The sequence below is a fragment of the Scophthalmus maximus genome, chromosome 21 (assembly GCF_022379125.1).
Source record: "Scophthalmus maximus strain ysfricsl-2021 chromosome 21, ASM2237912v1, whole genome shotgun sequence".
NCBI classification, from domain to species: Eukaryota; Metazoa; Chordata; class Actinopteri; order Pleuronectiformes; family Scophthalmidae; genus Scophthalmus; species Scophthalmus maximus.
The window spans coordinates 486,157-510,112 of record NC_061535.1 but is presented as its reverse complement, the minus strand read 5'-3'; the positions used below and the strand labels follow the sequence as shown (position 1 = coordinate 510,112).

At 39.7% G+C, this 23,956-nt stretch overlaps 2 protein-coding genes across 5 annotated transcripts in view; one reads left to right on the top strand and one right to left on the bottom strand.

Moving 5' to 3' along the window:
- Positions 1–5,034: 5,034 nt before the first annotated feature.
- si:ch73-174h16.4 (leucine-rich repeat-containing protein 14) lies at positions 5,035–9,015 on the bottom strand. Its single transcript, XM_035619626.2, has 3 exons — positions 8,404–9,015; positions 7,223–8,056; positions 5,035–6,004 (listed from the first exon to the last, which is right to left on the bottom strand). Exons 1-3 carry the CDS (start codon positions 8,679–8,681, stop codon positions 5,437–5,439), a joined length of 1,680 nt encoding a protein of 559 aa, XP_035475519.1. The 5' UTR covers positions 8,682–9,015; the 3' UTR covers positions 5,035–5,436.
- Positions 9,016–20,730: 11,715 nt separating this feature from the next.
- malrd1 (MAM and LDL receptor class A domain containing 1) overlaps positions 20,731–23,956 on the top strand; it is a 68,551-nt gene continuing 65,325 nt past the window's right edge. For all 4 annotated transcript variants that reach the window (XM_035619515.1, XM_035619517.1, XM_035619516.1 and 1 more), the window contains exons 1-4: positions 20,731–21,025; positions 22,457–22,588; positions 22,711–22,799; positions 22,892–23,050. In XM_035619515.1, the coding sequence (XP_035475408.1) occupies positions 20,866–21,025; positions 22,457–22,588; positions 22,711–22,799; positions 22,892–23,050 (540 nt within the window). In that variant the 5' untranslated portion in view covers positions 20,731–20,865. The remainder of the gene's footprint in view (positions 21,026–22,456; positions 22,589–22,710; positions 22,800–22,891; positions 23,051–23,956) is intronic.

Below are 23,956 nucleotides of genomic sequence, written 5' to 3'. Positions count from 1 at the left end.
CAAAACTTAAACATTATTTTCATTGGACATGTGTTTTCTCTCAATCGATTTGTTCTCTGGCCCGGCCTGCTCCCTGGTGCTCTACAGTTATGTGGCTGAAACACAGGAAGCTTTAGAGGGGTGGCGAGGTTTACAGGAGAGAAGAGGGTGCAGTCACAGGAATCAGGCAGCTCTGGATGATGCCACGGATAGGGGAGCATTTCCATTTCAAAGTTAAAGCTTCTGTGGTGCCAAAAGATCTTTACAAAAAAATTCACCAGAAAAATCAGGGTCGTTTTACAAATGCACTTTAAAAAAAAACTAAAAAAATCAAAGAATGCATTAAATAAAAAAAAGTCATCAAAACACAGAGTGAAAGATGAGCTCAATGTCCGGAAAAGGGTCTCCCGAAATCGGGGGTTCCAGTCCCATGAAGATAGTCCAGCAGCATCCCTCTTTCTAGTTCCTGTCAGAACTCGTGCTGCGGCATTTTGGATTAACTGGAGGCTATTCACAGACTTAATGGGGCATCCTAGCAGTAATGAATTACAGTAGTCCAGTCTAGAAGTAACAAATGCATGGATTAGTTTTTCAGCATCCTTTTGAGATAGGATGTTTCTAATGTTCTTGATATTGCACAGGTGAAATTATAATATTGCCTAAAGGAAGCATATATAAAGTGAAAAGTATCGGTCCCAGTACAGAACCTTGTGGTACTCCATGTCTCACACAGGGGTGGCTGTGGCTCAGGACGTAGAGCCGTTTGTCCACCAACCCGAAGGTTGGCGGTTCGATCCCACCTCTTGCCAGTACACATGCCGTTGTGTCCTTGGGCAAGACACTTAACCCTAACTAGCCTCTGACGGCTCCTCCGACAGTGCATGAATGAGTATGTGACAGAAAAATGCGTAGTAAATAGCACCTGTGTGTGAATGGGTGAATGTGACTTTCCTGTGCTCTTTGAGTGGTCTATATGACTAGAAAAGCGCTATATAAATACAGTCCATTTACTTTTGTATGAATGGAAGATTTGTTATTAACGTTAACAAACTGAAATCTATCAGATAAGTAGGACTTAAACCATTCTAGTGCTGTTCCTTTAATCCCAATGTGTTCTAGTCTCTGTAACAGAATGTTGTGATCAATGGTATCAAATGCAGCACTAAGATCTAAAAGGACGAGAATAGAAACATGTCCACTGTCTGAGGCCATGAGAAGGTCGTTGGTAACCTTCAGTAGTGCTGATTCTGTACTATGATGTTTTCTAAACCCTGACTGAAAGTCTTCAAGCAGACTATTCCTGTGTAAATAGTCACATAACTGGTTAGCAACAGTTTTTTCAAGGATTTTAGAGATAAAGGGGAGGTTTGATATGGGTCTATAGTTAGCTAAGATATCTGGGTCTAGAGTCGGTTTTTTGAGCAGAGGTTTAACTACTGCCACCTTAAAGGCCTTTGGTACATAGCCTGTTAATATAGATAAATTGATCTGATCTAATATGGAACTATTAATTAAAGGTAATACATCCTTAAATAGCCTTGATGGAATAGGATCTAAAAGACAGGTTGATGGTTGGATGAAGTGACAAGTGAAGTCAGCTCAGCCAGATCTATAGGGGAGAAGCATTCTAAATATAAATTAGGCGATACTGTTGGTTCAGAAGCTACTGTACTGGACAGTGTGTCTGTGCTATTAGTGGGAAGAAGCTGGTAAATTTTTTCTCTGATGGTAATAATCTTATTAGTAAAGAATGTCATGAAATCATTGCTACTTAGAGTTGGAGGAATAGACTTTTCAGTAGAGCTTTTACTCTCGGTCAGCCTGGCTACAGTGCTGAAGAGGAACCTGGGGTTGTTTTTATTTTCCTCTATTAGTGAAGAATAATAATTGGTTCTGGCTTTTGGGAGGGCTTTCTTATATGTAATTAAACAATTTTTCCAGTCTAGGTGAGAATCATCTAGACTATTGGAACGCCACTTCCTTTCTAATCTACGTGACGTCTGTTTTAAAGCACGTGTCTGTGCATTAAACCATGGAGCTATCCTCCTCTGTTTGACTGTCTTCTTTTTCAGAGGGGCGACAGTGTCAAGTGTGGAACGTAGTGAGGCTGCTGCACTATCAACAACATCATCAATTTGTGTGGGAGTAAAGTTTTGATAACTATCGTGCACTGTACCGACACATGGCAGTGGAGTAAATAACGAAGGAACTGTTTCTTTGAATTTACTAACAGAGTTTTCTGATAGACACCTGCTGTAATAGAACTTTTCTCCAAATTCAGTAAAGTTAATAATGGAGAATTCAAATGTAACTAAATAGTGATCGGACAGAGGGTTTTGAGGAAATATTATTAGATCGTCTATGCCATATGTCAGAAAGAGGTTGAAGGTGTGATTAAAACAGTGAGTGGGTTTGTTTACATGTTGAGTAAAACCAATTGATTGTATGAGAGAATTAAAGGCAGAACTAAGACTGTCGTTGGCAACATCCACATGAATGTTGAAATCACTCACTATAATAACTTTATCTGTGCTAAGCACCAACTCAGATAAAAAGTCTGAAAATTCAGATAAAAATTCAGAGTAAGGGCCTGGTGGTCGATATACAACGACTACAATAACTGTTTTTTGACATTTCCAGCTTGGGTGAAAGAGGCTAAGGGGGGCTTTCAAATGAGTTAAAACTATGTTTAGGTCGAGGGTTAAGCAATAAGTCTGATTGGAAGATTGCTGCTACTCCTCCTCCTCGGCCTGTGGTCGGAGGAATATGAGTATTATTATAAGAGGGAGGTGTTGATTCATTTAAACTAACATATTCTTCTGGCTGTAGCCAGGTTTCAGTAATACAGAATAAATCAACTTGCTGATCAGTTATCAGATCATTCACTAACAAAGATTTAAACTCTTAATTTCTCAGTTTTACATTCTTTTAGAACATTTTTCCAATCACTATCACCATCCATTAGATTTGAGTGAAACAAAAAGCAGAATAGGTGTGTGAAAACTGAGAGGCTCTCCTTCTGTGAATCAACTCTCCACTTACTTCTTCTGTCCTTTACTGTGACCGTAACTCCTCTAAATAGGAGTACATGAGCGATTGTCCCTGTGTTGTTGACTTGCATGCTTCTTTAATCGATTGACTGTTTTCCTGCTCTTTCTCCATGTCACCAGGAACACAACAGGTATCTGCACCTTGAGGGTAAAGCAAAGTGTAAGCCGTCATCCTTCAGCACGGTGGATGTGCTGAACTATTTTTGTTCCATCCGAAAGGAGGAGTACAGAGAGGCTCGATATGTTGCACCTGCTGGTCACCAAAACACTGTACTTCTGCCCTTATATGAGTGGTAGGTGATAGTCATACACATACTGTTATACAAAGTGCATAACAGAAAGAAAAATAAATAAATAAAAGAACAGCAATTAAAGAAGAAGAAGCCTGTCTGATCTCATTAGGTAAACTGTTTTCCACAGTTCACGGGCTCTAACAGCAAAGGCCTGAACCGTTAGTCACCAGTTGTGATCTGGGAATAACCAGCTCCATTCACAGATCTAAGTGAACCCCCAGGCACATGGGTGGTTAAAAGTTCTTAATGTCGTTTGGAGCTGGACCATTTACTGCTTTAAATGTAACAGGCAACCAATGTAAGTGGGTAAGTATGGGAGTAATGTGTTCATATTTATTGGTGCCTGTTAGCATCAGAGCAGCAGTGTTCCATGTTAGTTGGAGTCAGTTGAGGGAGCTCAGGCTGATGCCAGCGTGTAGTACGTTACATATATGTCGTATGACATCATGTGATATATATATATGACCTTCATATATTGTTAGGAGACAGGAATGATCTGATTTTAGAGATTGATCTGAAAATTTTTGTCAGATCAAGATTTTTCTATCAAACAGCTCAATGTTTTTGAATAAGGAAAGAAATTTGTATTGTTACCTCAAACTAAAAAAATAATACTGTATCTTAGTTTCCTGTTTATGTTATTTCTCTGCACATTTCTCCTACTTTTTCTGTGTCTGTTTGTGTATCAGTTCTCAACCAATCCTTGGTCTAGGAGAGACAGGTTGCGCAGGCCACCAGGTAACATTTTACAGACTTCTGCTTAATTAAAACAATTTGACTTTTCAAAATTATAAATTTTCTTACCACCTAATGGTTTATTGTCATACAGGAATAATTCTTCCTCCCCTGAGAAACTGTCCCCTCCTGGCACACTTTCCCAATTTCATCTCTTTGCTATTTTCTCGGGTCACTGCGGCCCTTTCACATCTACTCAGACGAGGACTGGCAGAAGGCCTCACCTTGACGCTTCTTCATTCAACAGCAGTCCTTCGTGGAGTACTACAGATGATGCCTCTTAGTCCGTAACATTCCATTAATGCCTGATAAGCCACATAATAAACGTTATTTAGAAATCTTTGTGATGTTAGTTTTCAATAATTAATTGACTCTTGAAACTTTACTTTGACTGATTCATTCTACGACTTACAGTATGTAATTGTGTTCCTTTGGTACAAGGGTTAAATTAAATTCCTGAAAATGGTGATACTTTTTGACTCATTATACAATTTGAATGAATTTTTAAAAAGACAAAAAAACATTACAGCACAGGTATTGAAGAAATTGTTGCAAGTCAAATAAAGAAAATAAACGGCACAAAATGAACTAACCCAAACTTAGTGAATAAAGCAGACAAAAAAAACAGTTGATTGTTATAGTCAACCTGAATATTTAAATTAAATTATGTATTTGGCTAATTCAGTGGGGTCCAAAAGTCTTAGACCACGTTGGTACAAATACGCAATGATGTTGGCCACTGCAGTATGGGTTAGGGTTTGTTGAACTGTAGTATGCACATGTAGAAGGCGTGTTGATCGGATACTTGGCTCTGTGCCTTACATAAAAACACTGTAAAGGCACAAGGGCAGATAGGCTGGAACCTTTGATCTTCAAATCCAAAGTATCCTGGTAACCTTATCATAAAGTAATAACTTGTTTCTGGCACAAAAGCATTGACTCATATGAAATGATTTCATTCATTCAGTCAACAAGTGAACATGTTAATGGTAAAGCGCCTTTTAATTCAAAGATGGTATATTAGTTCGCCGACGAAGGAGGCAACATTATGCTATCATCTCCATCTTTTAATCTGTATTTTCCCATTACTGTTATCTACTGATCCATCCGATGATCACATTCATGCTGTCAACAAGAACAAACCTGTTGATTCGGTGATAATTGGACCTTGGAAAAAGATGGTATTCTTTTGATTACTGTTTTACCACTTGCAGTTATTTATCCAAAAAGAGACAAAAGCATTAATGAATAATCATTCCTTCACATAACATAAGTGGTGATGAAGAAAAAATGAGACACAGATAAAAGAATACTACATGATATTTAGCAAGATTCTCAATATGTTCAGTATGTACATTGCTTTTGTATGTTGGTGAGTGCTAGTCCACCAAGTCTTTGTCATAATTGAGCAGGTCGCAAGTCAGAAAGAGGTCAGAGCGTCCGCTGTCTTTTAGTACCCTGTTGAGGTGGCTGCTGGTCATACTGATGTCTGTCGTTTCATCCAGAGGCCAGTCTAAGAGCTGAGCACTGGAGGGAAGGTCAGGGAGGCCCGGCAGGTAGTCCTCCAGAGGGTTAGGGTACAGTAACTGACGGAGGGATGGCATTCGCGCAGCCATCCTCACCAAGTCGACAAGGCCAGACATGGAGAGTGGGTTCAGGGCCAAAGCTAAACTCTTGAGGGCCCAGCAGCCTCCCAATGAAGGCAGCAGGAGCCCCAGCAGGCTGTCAGTTAGGCCACAGCCGCTCAAAGAGAGGTGCTGCAGGCTGCTGGAGGCCTGGGAGAGGAGGCGGCGAATAGAGGGCAGGGTGTTTAAATCCAGACGGTTCTCACTTAGATCCAGCTGCTGCAGTGTGGAACCATGGTGGCTGCAGGACAAATAGGCGAGGTCAGCTGGAGTTAGGCTCAAATATGGCAGCTCCAGGATCTTCAGAGGCTGAGGCAGTGAGCTGTGATAAAAGAGAGAAGGACCAACCACGTATTTTTAATGCAAAACGAATATTTTTTATAATATAGAATATCAGTATTGTATAGCACATCAGTTGAGGTGGACAGAGTATAGGGACATTAAACTAAAGAACCTCGTTTTAAGCAAGAATAGCACATTTCCTTAATAAAGAAAGTCTTAGATTGCTGACTCATTTTGAGTTGTTGAAAAACACTGAAATGATTCTGAACACAAGAGCACACATTGGCTCCCCGATGATCTCAAAGGTCACTGTCATAGTGTTAGAGGAACTGATTCTCATAAGTCAAGAGACATTACATATTGAAACATACGTAACCAGTTTTAAAGGATATTTTTACATCAAGGCTACAGTGAAAATATGTCTTGATATTTTTTTGGTTCTATCCTAGACATCTTCCATATGTAATATTCTCTCTTGTATCAAATAAACTAGAAAAACAAAAAAAATATATACAGGTCTAATTGTCTTTACTCTCTTTATTCTAAATATGACTATATTTTAAATTAAGTGATTAACTGTTTGGTCTGTAAAATGTCAGAAGTTGCTTGTTTGTTTTGTCTGACCAACAGTACTAAAGTCAGTTATTCAGTTTACTAGAGCTGCAATAGTTGATTACATGATTAGAAATCCAATACTTAATTTGTCGCCAAATATTTTGATATTGATATTGGTTCAAGTAGTGAAAATTCTATGATTTTATCTCTTTAAATGTGAATATTTTCTTAGTTTCTTTGCTATGACCGTAAAATAAATATCTTTGTGGACAAAACCAAACATCATCTTGGGGTTTGGGAAACATGATCAACATTTTCACCATTTTATGGACCAAACAACTGATCGATTAATCGAGTAAAAAAATATAATGAAAATAATCGTTAGTTTCAGCTCTACAGTTCACTGTAGCTGTTATTTGTTTTGCAAATTTAATTAATAATCACTTAACTTTTAATTACTAATTGAGCAAACATTTCAGCCCAATTTGACTATGCCGCATTTCCATTTTTCGATATCTATGGCTGGACAAATAAAAATACTGTATAATGATTATTTTGCAGTCTAATAATCTGTTACATTCTGTTGGATAATATGAATATAATTTGATAATACATGAGAAAAAAACTAACATTGTGCTATTTACTTGGCTCGGGGTACAGATACAAATTTACAGAGCAGTGTTAAACAAAATCCACGCCAAACCTGAGCAGTATTCGAAGTTGTCCTGGCAGGCGCAGCGCAGTGAGGCTGAGGCGTTGCAGCTCTTGTAGCTGTGCCAAACCCTGTGCCAAGTCCCTCAGGGCCTCTTCTTGGCCAGGGTGGTTCCGACCAAAGTCCAAGTTACAGTAGTGCAGCCGAAGGGAGTTCAGTGCGGGGAAGATGGAGAGCAGCGGCAGCAGCTCAGCCAAACCAGCTACACCAAGGCAGCTGTAGCGGACATCGATGCCCAGGAGACCCTGACGAGGCAGGAGGTCTAGCAGAGACCTGATACTTGATACAGATATTTCCTCCACACGAAGGTACCTGCACTGAAGCTTGAGGGGTCCTGATGTGGTGAGAGCCGCACGGACACGCTCCCAAGATCGAGCATTGACAAAGAGATCAGACCTTACATGCACCAACACGTCACTTACTAGATCCTTTTCCTCATTTGCCTTTTTGCTGCCTGCTAAACCTGCCAATGTGCTGTCTCTTTTCCTCTCTATCTCCATCCTCCTCCTGACTCCCTTAATCTCCTCGTCAGCCAAACCTCCCGACAACGTCATCCTCTCGGAGTCATTGCTTTCTTCATCACTATTAGGTTCTTTCCCCCTCTTCCACTGCCCCCTCTCTCGCTTTATATCCTTTTCTCTCTCCAGGGCCGAGAACCTTTTTCTTTCCCGCTCTCCTTCTCTCCTCTTTGGCCTATGTGCTCCAGCTCTGGCCTGAACTACCATGGTGCAGAGAGCTACAGTCAGAGACCAGCCTCCCATCGGGTCTCCCATCCCTCCTTCGTCTCCTTGCAGCCCACAGAGATCCAATATTTGCAGAGCACATCTAAGAAACAGGAATTGATCTTATATATTAGGCTACAGATTAAAAGACAGAATACTGAAGTCAGATTAGTGCATATTTTTAAAAAAAGAAGCATTTTGAGAGGTTTAACAGATTTGTTCACCTTTGGTCTTTTTCTATAACTTTAACTTTGCGCATTAGACACTTATTTCTACTAGCCATACATAATGTATTTACTGTTGATCTTCTTGTTTCCATTTTTAACTCCTGTCAAGAAATGATGTTGTGAAAAGATTCATAAAAAATAAACAGCTTGTTACTGACTACTGACTGCTGCAAAAGTGCAGACCACGATCCAAACCTTCTGGACAGAATCACGAAAAGCTCACCTTTCGTCCGAGAGCCCTCTGACAACTGCGAGTAACAAAGCCTGGATGCAGAGTCGATTTGGCCCAGTTTGCCCTTGTTTCCTGCGTCCCCCGACACGCAGGCTACGCTCGGGCCATCTCTGCACCAGTTCACCCACAGTCAGCGGTCTGCAGCTGGTGAAGGCGGCCTCCAGCAGCGGTCTGAACAGCTCCCTGGGCACCCACCTCAGCCAGCAGGGCGACGAGCTGTGGTCACTCACCACCTCCCTGGCACAGAGGCTCAACAAGGAAGGCACCATGTCAGTGCAGAGAGAGCAGGGCGAGCATTCAAATATATAGTAAAGCCGAAATAAAGCTGCGTCTCATCCCCTGTGAAAGCTGGTTGAAACTAGCTTACACACTAAGATCAGCTTTATGACAGCAATTTGACGCGGTCGTCAATCCACAAAAAAGTATAACACGTATAACATAACCTAATAGCCACTTGGATTATTGACAGTAATAAACTGTGCAGCGACGGATGGAAACGGTTTCACGACTGAAAAATGAAGAGCTTGCGCATCATGTTAGCAAGCTTACTCGACAAACTGGAGAAACTGCAGCTGGAATGGGAGTGTTTACAATGTAGACCGACGCACGTCTGTGACGTAGCACGTAATGGCAATACGTCATGACGTGTTGGCCTGAGGAAAGTACCAGAGTTGCTCTTTGTACACTTTTACACTTTTAGCTTACTTTAGCTGTCTTTAATTCTTCATTTCGTGCCATTGATTTGCACATTTTGTAGTTTTCAATGAATGGTCTGAGGTTTCACAACACTAAACACCAGGTTCTATAAGTGTCCAAATGAGGCACCTGTGTCGGGAGACGATACCAGGAAATGTGAATGTCTAAACATGAGGTTCAGCTTAAGTTGAGCCATCACTCATGCTGACAAAACCCTGTCAGTGCTGCCAAGTTTAGCTATTGACCCTTAACCCTCGGTAAACTATTGAATATACTTCACCATTAAATAACTGGATACTGTATCGACTATATTCTTCAGATTCTGTACTGAAAAATTGCAAAATTACAGTGTTGAAATGCTCCATTGAAAAATATTGCATATAATGGTCTTGCATGATGCCTTTTATTACAATTTATTACATTATCATCACACCTTTCAGTATTTCTCTCCAAATACCTGCCTCCGGAAATGCCTCCAGAAACCACTTCACCGACATATAGCCGACAGAATTTATTTTCCACATTTTTTCCACCTGATTAGTTATATTTATCTTCTTCTAAATGTCAGCTAAAGTTTGAATATATTCAACTTTTCCCTTTGTATATATATTTTCCTATAACAAGAATAAATCTTTTTTCTTTGGTTCTATGTCCAGATCTGTGGATTTTGTTATCTTGTTTGTTTCCATATTGTCTTTGTGCAGATGTGTCCAAAAATGTGTAAAAACAAAAAAACAAAAAAATTGTTTTTCGAGGCTGATAGCCACAGAACAACAGAACAACTGACTGGTGTAAGAGAATAAATTGATTCACAGTGATCTTGACGCACTAGACTGTCTGAAAAACGGGTGTGGTCTGTAATCAAACATTAAGCCACACTCTCTTACAAATACCTTACACTTTACCTTAAGCATGACTTCTGAAAATATGCTTGTGAAAAAAACATTACTATTACAAAGACAAAACAGACCGGACAGAACTACCACACTTGAACAGTAAACTGTACCCAAGCCTCCTGGAGAGAGTAGTATTGATACTAAGTAGATCATTCTGATGAAATAAACTAATAGCCAGAGAAGCGAAACACTAGATGGAGCTAAAGGATCATGCAGTCTACTATGGTGAACACTGGGACTGTTGTATATGATTATCATGGTGATGATGAATACTATGTTAATAAGTGGTTTTAGATAAGACAACATAAGATAAATTAAGATAATTAAGACTTCATTAATCTCACACCAGAGAAATTCAATAGGTAGAGAACAAGATATAGCAAAATACACAATACAAATAGAAAAATACTATCAAAAAGACAAGACTATAAAAAGCTATATATATCATATGCAAGGAGTGCAAGTATTGCAGTGCAAGAAGGCTAAAAGGCTAAAATGTGCAGTGGTTAGGATAGAATAAAAAATATGACAAAATATGATCAGTAATAAATATATGCATGTACAATGGAGTTTTTTCTCCTACACAGTCGCCAAGTGGTTACTCATTGTGTGATTTGTTTGGTTTTCCCTGTAATATTGTAATATTGACCTTACTATGTACAGTGCCTTAAGACAATGTATGGTGTGGTTTGGCGCTATATAAATTAATTTGAATTGAAATGAATTTACATTATTGCACCGGATAAGAAAACATGCACAGGTCGGGTGGATATAGACAAATATATAGATATAAATTTGGAGGATGATAATGAGCGGTGAATTCAGTGGTGCTGTAGTCGTAGTAGTAGTAGTAATAGTTAACATCAGCACATTGAATAGGCTAGTGTCTGAGAGCAGTTGGGATGAAGGCCCTTCGGTTGCACTTCGTCTTACACTGAGGGTGCAGCAGTCTGTTGCTGAAGGAGCTGCTTAAAGGCACCCACAGTCTCATGAAGGGGTTGAGAAGGACTGTCCATGATTGATGTTAGCTTGGCTAACATTGTCGTCTCACCCACCTCCTTGATGGTGTCCAGAGAGAGCCGGCTCTCCTAACCAGCTTGTTCAGTCTTTTTCTGTATATATATATATATATACCGACTATTGTGACTGGAACATTTCGTTTTCCCTAACATTGTATAGATGGAATCCTATTCCATTATTTGATGGATTTTAATGGAGTGTGTGTGTGTGTGTGTGTGTGCTATGGAGGACCGTGGGGGACGCGGAATGTGAAATACAGCATTTGTGCGTGCGTGCGTGTGTGTGTTTGTGTGATATATAACTAGGGGCTATTTTACTAGAGAACTCTCAACTGACATTTACCTCACTCTCCTGTCAGTTTTGTTGCACTTATTTGGGAAACATTACCATTTTTATTAGTAAATGGAATAAGCACTGATCTTATGTATTTTCCCAGCATAACTCTGTCCACCAATGTTTTCTTCAGGGTCCTGAAGATCCTATGACCTCTTAACTAGCTCAAAGAACAGACTAAACATTTTTTTATCATCTTTACACTTTACCTAATGTTATTAAATTTTCTTTTAAACATGATTTTGAAAAGAAAAAATAGTTTAAGTAGTCTGCTATAGAACAAAAAAGATGCTTTACTCTTTGTACTGATGTTTATTTTGCACAGTACTAGTCTGCAATTCTGTTAATGGAGTTTTACAGGAATTTGTTCATAAAGGGTCTAACAAGGAATCAAACCTCTTAATAGTCTTTATTTGTTCACAGATAACCCATACGACATGAAAAACAGTTCAAAATATTTAATAACTGGATATGATATAATGGTCATATCTATGTTTTGCCAAATTAATCAACTGGGCTGGGCTAATTGTGGCAAAGGGAAGAGGTTCTACTGAAACACCTGTCGATGTAAAGGGGTTACAGAAAACAGTCCGACCCCAAACAACAAGGAAGTCAAAGTCAAAAGTCCAAACAACATGAGTATTAAACTTCAGAAGACTTTTTGATCTGGGCATAATATTAATGAAGGCTCTATTCTTTTGAGGTGTTTAAGTGTGACAGCCAAACAGGAAGAACAATACCAGGAGTCTAACACTGAAGCAGCTAAATGGAATTATTTTTTTTATCAATTTAAATGTGCTTTCACTGCATGTCAAAAAGTTTTACATTTTTGAATGTGTTCACTGATACCTTAGTGCAGTTTATTCCCTTCTATTTGATATATATGTATCAATAAATAACAAGGCATATGCATATGTGCATATGCATATGTGCATATGCCTTGTTATTTTCTAATGTGTGGTCTGTTAACTGGGCAGCTTATTAAACAAGATAGGTTTTTGATTGCTTTCCCTTCATTTAGGCTGGATCTGTCAGAATGTGATATATTTTGAATTGAGACCAAACTGATTTGTTCCACTAAAATTGGTGAAATAAACAATATATGCTCAACAGATTGGCTGAATGGTGCCTCAGGCAGTTGTACAAAAAAAAACAGTGAAAAGAGAAAATCTCTCTCTCTCTCTCTCTTTGCCATTGTTACATTGTTTTAGAAAATCTATACATGAAACTGCTGCCTTTTAAAACTTTCAAACACACTACAACTGAAATTGACTGAAAAACGACTTGTACATGGGATCTTACTATAATAACCATTCGGTGATATGTTATGAGAAATAAAGGATTTTCCAGCAACCTTCTGCAGCCTGTGGCCTTCCCTTCCAGTTTAGTACCTCAATCAAAGGCTATACTTATATGGCACTGACTGAACATATTTTGATCCTCACAGCTTTTTTGTTACTAATCTTGCCTAATTTGATTTGACACCCAGTTCCTCCTGAAGTATTTAAAGCTTCACTAGTGAGTTAGAGTGAGAATTACATATCCTTTATCATTCTCTGCTCAGAGATAATTACAGTGTCTGGGCCACTGATTCATTTATGAAACTTTTTTTTTCTTCCATATGTGCTGTGAGGCCAGTCTTATTAGCATTTTATAAGACTGTTTCTCTGGGAACCATCACCTTACCATGGTGGAGAGGTTTGTGTGTCCCTATGAACCTGAGGACTGTGTTGTCTGGAGCCTGGTGCTCCTGATAGGGTTTCCCATGGCAGAGTGGTCTCAGGCGAGGGGCCAGACTAAGTATGGTTCAACAAAAGACTCCATGGAAAACAGATGAAGAGGGAAAGGTACCCAGCCCGGAGGAAGCCCCGCTGTGTTGGAGTTTACCCCGGTGGTCAAAAGGGTCGCCTCCCTACACCTTCGGGTATCATCTGATCTGAGGCCGCATGTTTTGGACACTCGGGTGAAGAGAGGGGCGGAGCTGTCAACTGATCACCATCTGGTGGTGAGTTGGATCCGGGGGTGGGGGAAGACTCTGGATAGACCTGGTAAGCCCAAACGTGTAGTGTGGGTGAACTGGGAATGTCTGGAGGAGGCCCCCATCTAGGAGATCTTCCACTCTGCCATACCTGTGGAGGTTGGGGGCATTGAACCAGAGTGGGAAATGTTCAAAGCTTCCAGTGCTGAAGCTGCAGCGGTGACCTGCGTTCTCAAGGTCTTAGGTGCCTCAAGGGGCGGTAACCCTCGAACACCGTGGTGGACACCGGTGGTCAGGGAAACTGTCCGACTGAAGGAGTCCTTGAGGGATATGTTATCTCCGAGGACTCCGGAAGCGGTTGCAAGGTACCGACGGGCCAGAAGCGCTGCAGCCTCTGCCGTGTCAGAGGCAAAACAGCGGGTGTGGGAAAACCATTCAACATCTCAGGAGGGGGAAACGGGGAACCAACCACGCTGTGTACAGTAAGGATGGGACAGTGTTGACCTCAACTGAGGAGGTAATCGGGCGGTGAAAGGAGCATTTTGAGGAACACCTGAATCCGTCTAACACACCCTCTATGGTAGAGGCAGAGCTGGAGGCTGATGGAGGATCATCGTCAATTTCCCGGGCGGAGGTCACTGTGGTAGTCAAACAACTTTACAGTGGCAAAGCCCCGCGGATGATGAGATCCGCCCAGAAATGTTGAAAGCTTTGGGTGTGGAGGGGCTGTCTTGGTTGACACGTCTCTGCAACATTGCGTGGAAGTCGGGGACAGTGCCAAACGAGTGGCAGACCGGGGTGGTGGTTCCCCTGTTCAAAAGGGGGACCAGAGAGTTTGTGCCAATTACAGGGGTATCACACTCCTCAGCCTCCCGTGGAAAAAGTTTACTCCAAGGTGCTGGAAAGGAGGGTTCGGCCAATAGTCGAACCCCAGATTGAAGAGGAACAATGTGGATTCCGTCCTGGACGCGGAACAACGGACCAGCTCTTTACCCTTGCAAGGATTCTGGAGGGGGCCTGGGAGTATGCCCATCCAGTCTACATGTGTTTTGTGGCTCTGGAGAAGGCGTATGACCGGGTTCCCCGGGAGATACTTTGGGGGTTGCTGCGGGAGTATGGGGTGAGGGGGTCACTTCTTGGGGCCATCCAACCTCTGTATTCTCAAAGCAAGAGCTGTGTCCGGGTTCTCAGCAGTAAGTCGGATTCGTTCCCGGTGGGGGTTGGCCTTTGCCAGTGATGCGCTTTTTCACCAATCCTGTTTGTGATATTCATGGACAGGATATTGAGGTGTAGTCGTGGTGGTGGTGGGGGGGGTTGCAGCTCGGTGGGCTGGGGATCTCATCACTGCTTTTTGCAGATGATGTGGTCCTGATGGCACCATCGGTCTGTGACCTTCAGCACTCACTGGATCAGTTCGCAGCCAAGTGTGAAGCGGTTGGGATGAGAATCAGCACCTCTAAATCTGAGGCCATGGTTCTCAGCAGGAAACCGGTGGATTGTTTACTCCAGGTAGGGAATGAGCCCTTACCTCAATTGAAGGAGTTTAAGTAACTCGTGGTCTTGTTTGCGAGTGAGGGGACAATGGAGCGTGAAATTGGCCGGAGAATTGGAGCAGCGGGGGCGGTATTGCACTCGCTTGGCCGCACCGTTGTGACAAAAAGGGAGCTGAGCCGGCTCTCGATCTACCGGTCAATCTTTGTTCCTGCCCTCACCTATGATCATGAAGTATACAAGCGGCCGAAATGTGTTTCCTTAGAAAGGTGGCTGGTGTCTCCCTTAGAGATAGGGTGAGAAGCTCAGTAATCCGTGAGGGGCTCGGAGTAGAGCCGCTGCTCCTTTGCGTAGAAAGGAGCCAGTTGAGGTGGTTCGGTAAGGTTGCCCTCTGGGCGCCTCCCCTGGGAGGTGTTCCAGGCACGTCCAGCTGGGAAGAGACCTCAGGATAGACCCAGGACTAGGTGGAGAGATTATATCTCCACACTGGCCTGGGAACGCCTCGGGATCCCCCAGTCAGAGCTGGTTAATGTGTCCCGGGAAAGGGAAGTTTGGGGCAGCCTACTGAAGCTGCTGCCCCGCGACCCGACCCCGGATAAGCGGTTGATGATGAGATGAGATGAGAAGACTGTTTCACCGCTGGACCATGACCTACCCAACCCCCTATACTTCCAACACACATATACCCTACACTGCATAGGATGTTCGTATCAGACATGTATAATGGGTCATACAAGATATCACCTTTTACGTTAACCCTCCCAGCATTCACACAAGGCACTTGATAAAATTAATATTAAATATATTATGTGAATAAATTGTTTATTTTGATTCTGCAGTGGCTAAATAGTTGTAGTTTACAAGCTGCTGTTCTGCTTGCTTGAAATTACTTTTGCTGCCTACGCCAAACAATCTGGTAAGGTCTTATCTTCATGAAATTTCACTGGCAGACATTTTCCATTTTATCCCCAGATATAACAATGTTAATGGTCCTGGGAAGCAAATACTTAACCTGTCTGTTCTGTTTCTGATAAAATAATTGTTATAATTTTATATGAAATGTGAAATTCCATTGAAAAAATGCTGTGGAATACTGACTGAAAGTGTGATGAATTTCATATTACATTTCAAGTTAACCTCACTTAACTGTCATGAAATGGCAAATCACATAACACACAGAAAAGGGCAGCAACGTCATTCTGCTGCTACTAAGAAAAAGATGCAAGCCAATGTAGTTATTCCTTGTCCATGGTAGGAAATATGACGACACTGTCAACTGCATAAGGTGGAACTGAAAGTGTGTCTTTCTGTTGCTGATCTGGTTTGGCAGAGATCTAAGGACATTTCCGGTTCACCCTGGGGCAAGAATTTGCTGTTGGGCCCCCAGTGTACCCCCAATTTTCATATATATTTTCTAACCTACAAGTTTCCCAGAATTCGGTGTGATCACTACTGGAATAACACCAACGGAATAACACTGAATGTAAGTTAGTCCGGGGTTTATTGCTTAAACCTTTAGATTTAGGAATATACATTTGGGCATTCAACACAGTGTCGCTTTGAGAGACATAGAATATGTTAGCAATGCCAGATTCAACTCATTTGATATTTGACATGAAGTGGTGCTGAGGCTTTTGGAGTGCCGAAGCAACTGACCATGCTCAGTTGGTAATCCATCCTTGCACATGGGAGAGGAAACTACTTCAGGAAGGACTACTTGGCAGAGAGACCTCAAAATAATGTGTGGATTGATATTCTGCCTCAGAAATAATCCCTAACTTTGAAACAAAAAGGAAATTAAATTATTGTCATTAAGACAGTGGTTTTCAGTTCTTATACATTCAAATAAATGCATTTACAGGTTAAAATAGTGTCTACTATATACTATGAGTATTTTTTAACAAGTGTTGAAGAAGATGTGCAATTAATTTAGAATTTTGGAAAATTATAAGACATATACAGTTAACACTGCTTTAAACTCTCCAGCCTCATGTGAGAGATATCCGTTTGCTAACGGTTGTTGAGCATTGATTGAACACAGTAAAACAGATGTCCTTAAATATCCAGCTGCAGCAAGGAAAAGACTGTCAATCATGAACTTTGAATACCAAGCCATGTGCAACTGACCAGTCCAGGTGAACTGCTTTTTATACACCATGTTTTCCAATTTGTTGTTCTCTGTTTATTTTTGTATATGCAAAGTGCAGGAAATTAAAAAACCCAATTCTAGTAAAATTGACTGTTAATTTTTTTTTTTTTTGTCTATATGCAAATTACTTCTGGTCTGATAAAGAAGAAGAGAAGAGAACAGGACTACACCATTACCACACATTAAAATAGCTGACAAGAAAGAAAACACAAAAATATGTTTATTTCACTGAGACAAATATAATATCTTTACTTTATCAAAGATAGAATGCATTACATGTCGCTGTTTTTTGTCAGTGGATGGAGTTTGCTCTGAGATGTTAATCACCTGTTTGACATAAAGCGTATCCAAATCCAAAAATCCAATGCCACTCATGAATGGACATAATTAACACAGGTTCAACAACGAGTTGGCAGCTGTGTACCCACACCAGTCAGCTATCAACCTGAACCACAGCCATGGTTCAGTGCCTCATATGTCTTTCGTGGCAGTTGTCATTAAAAGAAATGGCTTGTGTTGAGCAGGATACAACAGTCTGTGTGCTGATCCATAAATGTTTATAACTACACAGACTCCCAGCCTCTTTGCTGTGATGGATGCATGTAAATGTCACGATTACAGTATGAATTCATGCCCTAATGTCAGCCTATTATACACACACACACACACACACACACACACACACACACACACACACACACACACACACACACACACACACACACACATCTCCTTATAATTCATACATTGCAGCACTTGAATATTAAAGGTTAGAGCAGGCATATTACTATTTATTTCTCAGAATCACACTCAAGTGCAGTAGTATCAATATAATATTTTGTGAAGACTGTTTAAAGCTGAAATTATACAGTGACCTAGAGGCCTGTTTATTCAGGTCAGATTTGTATCTTTGGAATCATTCGGGATTGTCCTCTCCTCCAGTCGGATGAACTACTCCTGTCTTTGTCATTAATCAACCTATACTCATTCAGGGGATTTACCTGAGGTCTAATGACTCAAATGACTCAAAAGACTTGTATAATAATCTGACAGATGATTTAGAAAATCTGTCACCTGGAACTGGTCATTCAACTGCCCTGTTATTTATCTCACTAAAGGTAGGATCTGAATTATTATTGATCTGGAGGTACACTTTAAAAAATAAAAGAAAACAAGCCTGCAGGGGTTTCAGGTGTTATCTGGCTTCCTGTACTTTGTGTATGACATTTTGACAAAGTGGCTCTTAAATAGCCTACTGACAGGGTTATGGTGGGACAAGGATCTGGCAAATAGGATGCATTAAACTCAAGTGATGAATGCAAACTAATTTTCTTGCTCAAATTCCTCTTTTTAAGTTCATTAATCAACACTTTGTGTCACTTGTCACTGATCACTGCAGGAGCTTCCCCCCACACTCTGTTGGTGGGAGTTGTGAGTGAAGCATCTCCTCCTGTTACATTTTTCAAATTAAACCCCAGCTGTTGTGATCACTTCTCACAGCAGTGAATCCCTGAATTCAGGTTGGAGGAAAATTAGCATTCACTGCACATGGCCACAGCTTGAGTAAGATTGTGAAAGCAGATTGGCGGCATTCAAAATGTGATGCAAATGTTCTTCGCTGTCAATATGTTATAATTACCAAGGTGTTGAAAGTTTAGGAAAAGAGAGGTTTTGAAAATTACTAGGTTACACAACCTAACCATGGTTTGTTTTTCTCTGCTGTTGAGCCACATTTCCAATAAAAATGTAATCAGACAGACAATCTTGAACAGCCTCCCAATTACTACGAATGGAAATATGTACAGGACCATAAACTGTGCACTTTGAGTTTTCATTGTTTGTTTCCTACTTTTATTGCCTATGTGTTTTGCCTGTCTGTAACCTACAGATCACAATCTGATTTGTTTCAACTCTGTTTTACGATACCACTAAATTATTCATACACACTAGTTTTCCCGTCAGTATCTTAATAATAGAATTTTTAACAAAAAATCTCTATTGCAGGTAATGTGCTGGGGTGTGAAGGTAACCTCCCACTTTCCATTATTCAGGTGAAACATCAGTAAAGGGGCAAGAATTTGAGATCATAGACAATCAGTGTTATAACAATCAGTCAGGATTTAATCATGTCATCTTTTTTTTTTACAAAGAAAAAAGAAAAGACTATGTGTGTTAAACAGATTAGTCAAACCCTGACAAATAGTTGCACTAGACATATCATCCCTGGAGCCTCAATGATAAATTTGTCTGCTTTGCTTTGACCTCAGTTTTGTTCATTAAGGTGAACTGAATCACACTTCATAATCTGTAATGAAGGAAATACATGAAAAGACAAATTAACAAGGTGAGCTGAGCTGTGGAGGGAAGCTTGATTGAAAAGGGCATGGCTCAAGCTAAAGCAACAACGTCAGGCCATTATTTTGCTACAGACTGATACATCACAACTATTGGATGAACTTCCATGAAACTATGGCGATTTCATAATGTTCCTCTAGTATGGAGTGAAATGTTGTTTGGTACTCCCCCCAAATCATACACCCATCAACAGGCCTTTTCTTTTTTTAATCCAGCTAGTGACGTCTAAGTCATGGGCCTTTGGGGAATGATGTTGCTTAAATGTGCCCTGGCTCTTTATACATTACCTGTACCTGCATTCATCAACCTCACCGTTAACTGGACTCTCTACTGGCAGATGTTGGACTCTTAGGTTATTAATTTGCGTGTTTCTTGACACGGCGCTGCCTGTACTATGTAAACTACCACTGCCAATAGCGATCAATATATATATGATCTTTTCCTTGTTCCATTGGTCCCTAAACCTTATGGAGCCATCCAGCTTTCCTTGTCTCTCAAGGTTAATTTTATTTTTGCGATACACCAGCTACAACTACACCCTTGTACTTGCTTGCTGGTTGTCTGTTTTAAGGTCCTGTCTTATTGATTACAGTGAAATTAAATGATGCCTCTGTAAAGTGAAGCTGAGTCCTGTTGAACACAGTTATTGATTCTGTAGTAGTTCATTTTCCAACCTCAGCTCTTCTGTCCCTTGCTATATATTCAATCCATTAACTTGTAATTAATTAGATAATATGTACTTTAATTTGCTATACGCCTTTGGCACTCTGCAGGCTCCTCTGAGTTTCCACATGTACAGAAGTACAGTTTTTAAGTTATATAAGCAGTGGTAATTTAAGTCATACATTTGCATTATCACTGTGAGCTGATGTCAGAGCTTCTAGAAAGGCTGTATATGGTCAAGACTTCTTTCTTTTTGATTTATAAAGCTGCATGTCTTCATGACATGCTGTGTTCATTTTTGGTGCTTTAAACTGGCAATTCTTGCAAGAATTAGAAAATATTTTTGAAATAATTTGTTCTTCTTAAAACAAACAAGGTATAACATGTTACTCGAGCTTTACAGGTGCTATTGGGCAGATTCAAATCTTTGGACTGAACCAGACAAGCTATTTCTTAATTTTTCCAGTATTTATGCTAAACTAAATTAATCTAAACAGCTGCTGGTTGTACTTTCATATCATCGAACTCAAAGCAATAACACAAAAAAACATGTTTTCCAAAAGCTAATCTTAGCCCAAATTCATGTCAGGAAGATAGAAACATAAAAACATTTGCATTTTAATAATTGTATCACTTCTTTTTCTGGCTGCATGGTACCAGGAACACACAAACCATGCAGCTAAGTGAACTTATTGAGCAACAGCCATAAAATACATTTATTACTCTTTACAACATGCCACCAGCATGAACACGCATAGGATTAAGGGTGAAGCAACATCCTACCTCGACAGGTGATTTCACTCATATCATGACAAAATGCTTTTCTTGGCGGTGAAAATAAAGTGTTGTAGTTAAAGGACACAGTCACCAGGATGATGACATTGCTCCTGTTTGCCTTCTATCTGGCGTTTACCCCTGAGTGTGCACAAGGGTTAACCCAGGGGTTCACCTGCACTCAGGGGTTATGTGTGCCTGAGGATCGTGTGTGTGACTTTACGGACAACTGTGGAGATGGCAGCGATGAGAAAAACTGTGAGTAAAACTGGAAAATATAAAGAGCATTATACTCTATGCCTAAATGATTTTTTCTAGGCATTGCAAAAATGGAGAGAAAATTGTCTCTGTCAGAGGAGGGATGTAACAGGTGGATGATTATTGATTTTTGAAATGTGAAATTATTATATTTTTCTCAAAACCATTAAGCCTATTTCCGGCTAAGTAAAAAATGTATTTCGGCTTCAACTAGACCTAATTTTAAAAAAAGAACCACACAGTGCCTGCAGCTGGACTGGTTAATAGATGCCTGTTATTAAGATGTTTTTTTTTGTTTAAAAACATTTAACGATTAGGAAAATAATACATTTAGTGATCCTATCCCACTTACTCCTTCCTAAGAGTGGTGTACTGTTAGTAACAATCATAGAAAAGTGTTGAATTAATGCAGTTTTCAAAGTAAAAGTGTTAAACATTAGCTATATACAACTTGCTTCCAAATATACTAAATAAAAACTAAATTATGTGTAAATGTATTCATAATTAGTTCATATTGCTTAATTGCCTCACACTTAGGGCCAACAAAATTATCACCTGTATACCAAAGATACTATTAAAGACCATAGAAACTTTTTACTTCTGAAGGTATTACAAGCTGTTTTGTACCTTAAATATAAATATAAATATTAATGGAACCTCTAATGAGTAACATACATCTTATAAAAACATTGACTTCCTTTTACATCATTTTTGCTTTTGAAGGTTAAAGCCTATGTGTTTCCATGTACCTTGTTGATTTAAGGTTATATATAATAGTTTTGTAGTTCAAGAAATCAGTTATTGTCACATTAATAAGTAAAGTATGTTTATGTGTAGTGAAATATAGTGAGGCTACTCTTAAGACCAAAAAAATAAATCTAAATAATAAAAAGTGAAAGATTAAGTATAAATTTATAAAATGTAGACATACTGTACATAGGTCACAGTTGGAGAAAAAATACAATACATAGGCTAAATAAATAAACATTTATAAATACTTGAATGCAAATGAGTATTATCATCAGCCCTCACTTCACGTAAATATATAAAGGTCAAAATGGAAATAGCAGTGGCTTATTCTAAATGTATAAGTCATAAGTGCACTTTAGAATAGTGTTTGTAAAGATATTCAGTTCTTTCTATGTCTTAAAATATCAAGTAATGTAGATGGAATTCTGATCCCTGGCATATCTCTGAAAATATAGTACTGATAATGTTTTGTATGCCCCTGTTGCACATTTAGCTATAAAGTCAAAAAGGAATCCATTAGTGTCTTAGCTCTGCAGTGCTGATGAATCTTTATCGTGTGTGGAACCCACAGCTTAATCCCAATGCACTGAATAATGGTAAAAAAAAACTGTATATTTCAAGGTGAAACAGAGGAGCACAGCTGAAGGCAGCAGTTAAGAGTATTACTATTTTCCATTGAAGGTTCTAGATATAAGAGGTGCAACTTTGAGGAGGGATTCTGTGACCTGATTCAAAGCTCAGACACGTTATCTGAATGGACCAGAACAACTGAAGTCCACAGACTCAAACATGACCACACCAACGACTCCTCAGGTTAGAGCATCTGATACTTGCCATATGGGACATTTTTAATTCACAAGCTTTACCTTGTATTTAAAAATTAAAAAGAAAAATTGTCTTGCATGTACCCTCGCTATTCTCTCTGTCTCTGTCAGCATATTTCCTGTCATTGTTACCTGTTGGAGGAAACAGAACTACAGCATTCCTGACCAGTCCTACTTTCCTACCCACTCCGACTTGCCAGGTAACAAAATACTCTGATACTGATTAGGTAACTTAAGTATAGACCGAGACAAATAAACAAATTAAAATCATCACTTTTAATTTTTATTCCAGATGAGTTTCTACTATTACGTTGGGGCAACGCATGGAGATCTTCAGGTCCTGGTTCAGACTCATCCATTTGGTCAGAGCACAGTGTGGACATTCTCACCACCACAGATGGAAACATGGCTGCAGACAGTAATTCCGTTTTCCAGTAATCACAGTTTTCAGGTCTGTAACATTAAGAACTTACTAAAATGACATTTTATATTGCTGAGTCATAGTTTATTTTAGATTAGATTACCATATTTCCGTTAAAATTATTACAATAATAGATTACAAGGTATTCAATACAGATATGATTTAATAAATAAAAGGCAGACCAAGAGTAGGCCAAAAGGAAATTAATAATGCCTGGCATAGAAAAATTAAAAAGATAAATAATAAAAGATATACATTTCCTTGAAACTGAATAAGTCAGCACAGCAGAAATGAGCTGCACCACAGAAGACTTTTCATGTGACCCAATTGGACATCTCTGAGGCAATCTGGAGTTCAGTGTTCCCTGTCCTCCTGTTTGCCCTCCATCGTGGTTTAACCTGTGATGGTGGGAAGTGCATCGAGGAGAGCAAAGTGTGTGATTTTACCCCAGATTGTCCCCACGGGGAGGATGAAGCCTGCTGTTTGTGTCCTTCCTCAGACAATGTCAGTGTCACCCTTCTCCTTCAGCTTACTGTTAACATTCACTTGTCACTCCATTAATCCACTTTCTGTAAACATTTAATTTTAATTTAGCACAGTAATTTTAGATTATTTCAATTTCACTTAACCGATACCTTAGCGGTCTGCACTTTTTCAGTTTTCGCCTCTTTCAGTTATTCCTTTTGACATCTTAATTAAAAATTGTGTATATGAAATATAATATGCATGTATTAACACAGAAAACATAAACTGAAAATTGGTGTGATCAAAGGGAATTTTCCCAGAGCTGCTGCTACTGACAGTAAGAGACTATGGATCACAATGTCTGGATCAGATATATAAATACACTGATTTGGCAGAAATCCTAAATTAACAGTGATGTACTGTATACTCATCACTGTAGACTGTATTACTTTCATGGCCTCAAAGTCCAGT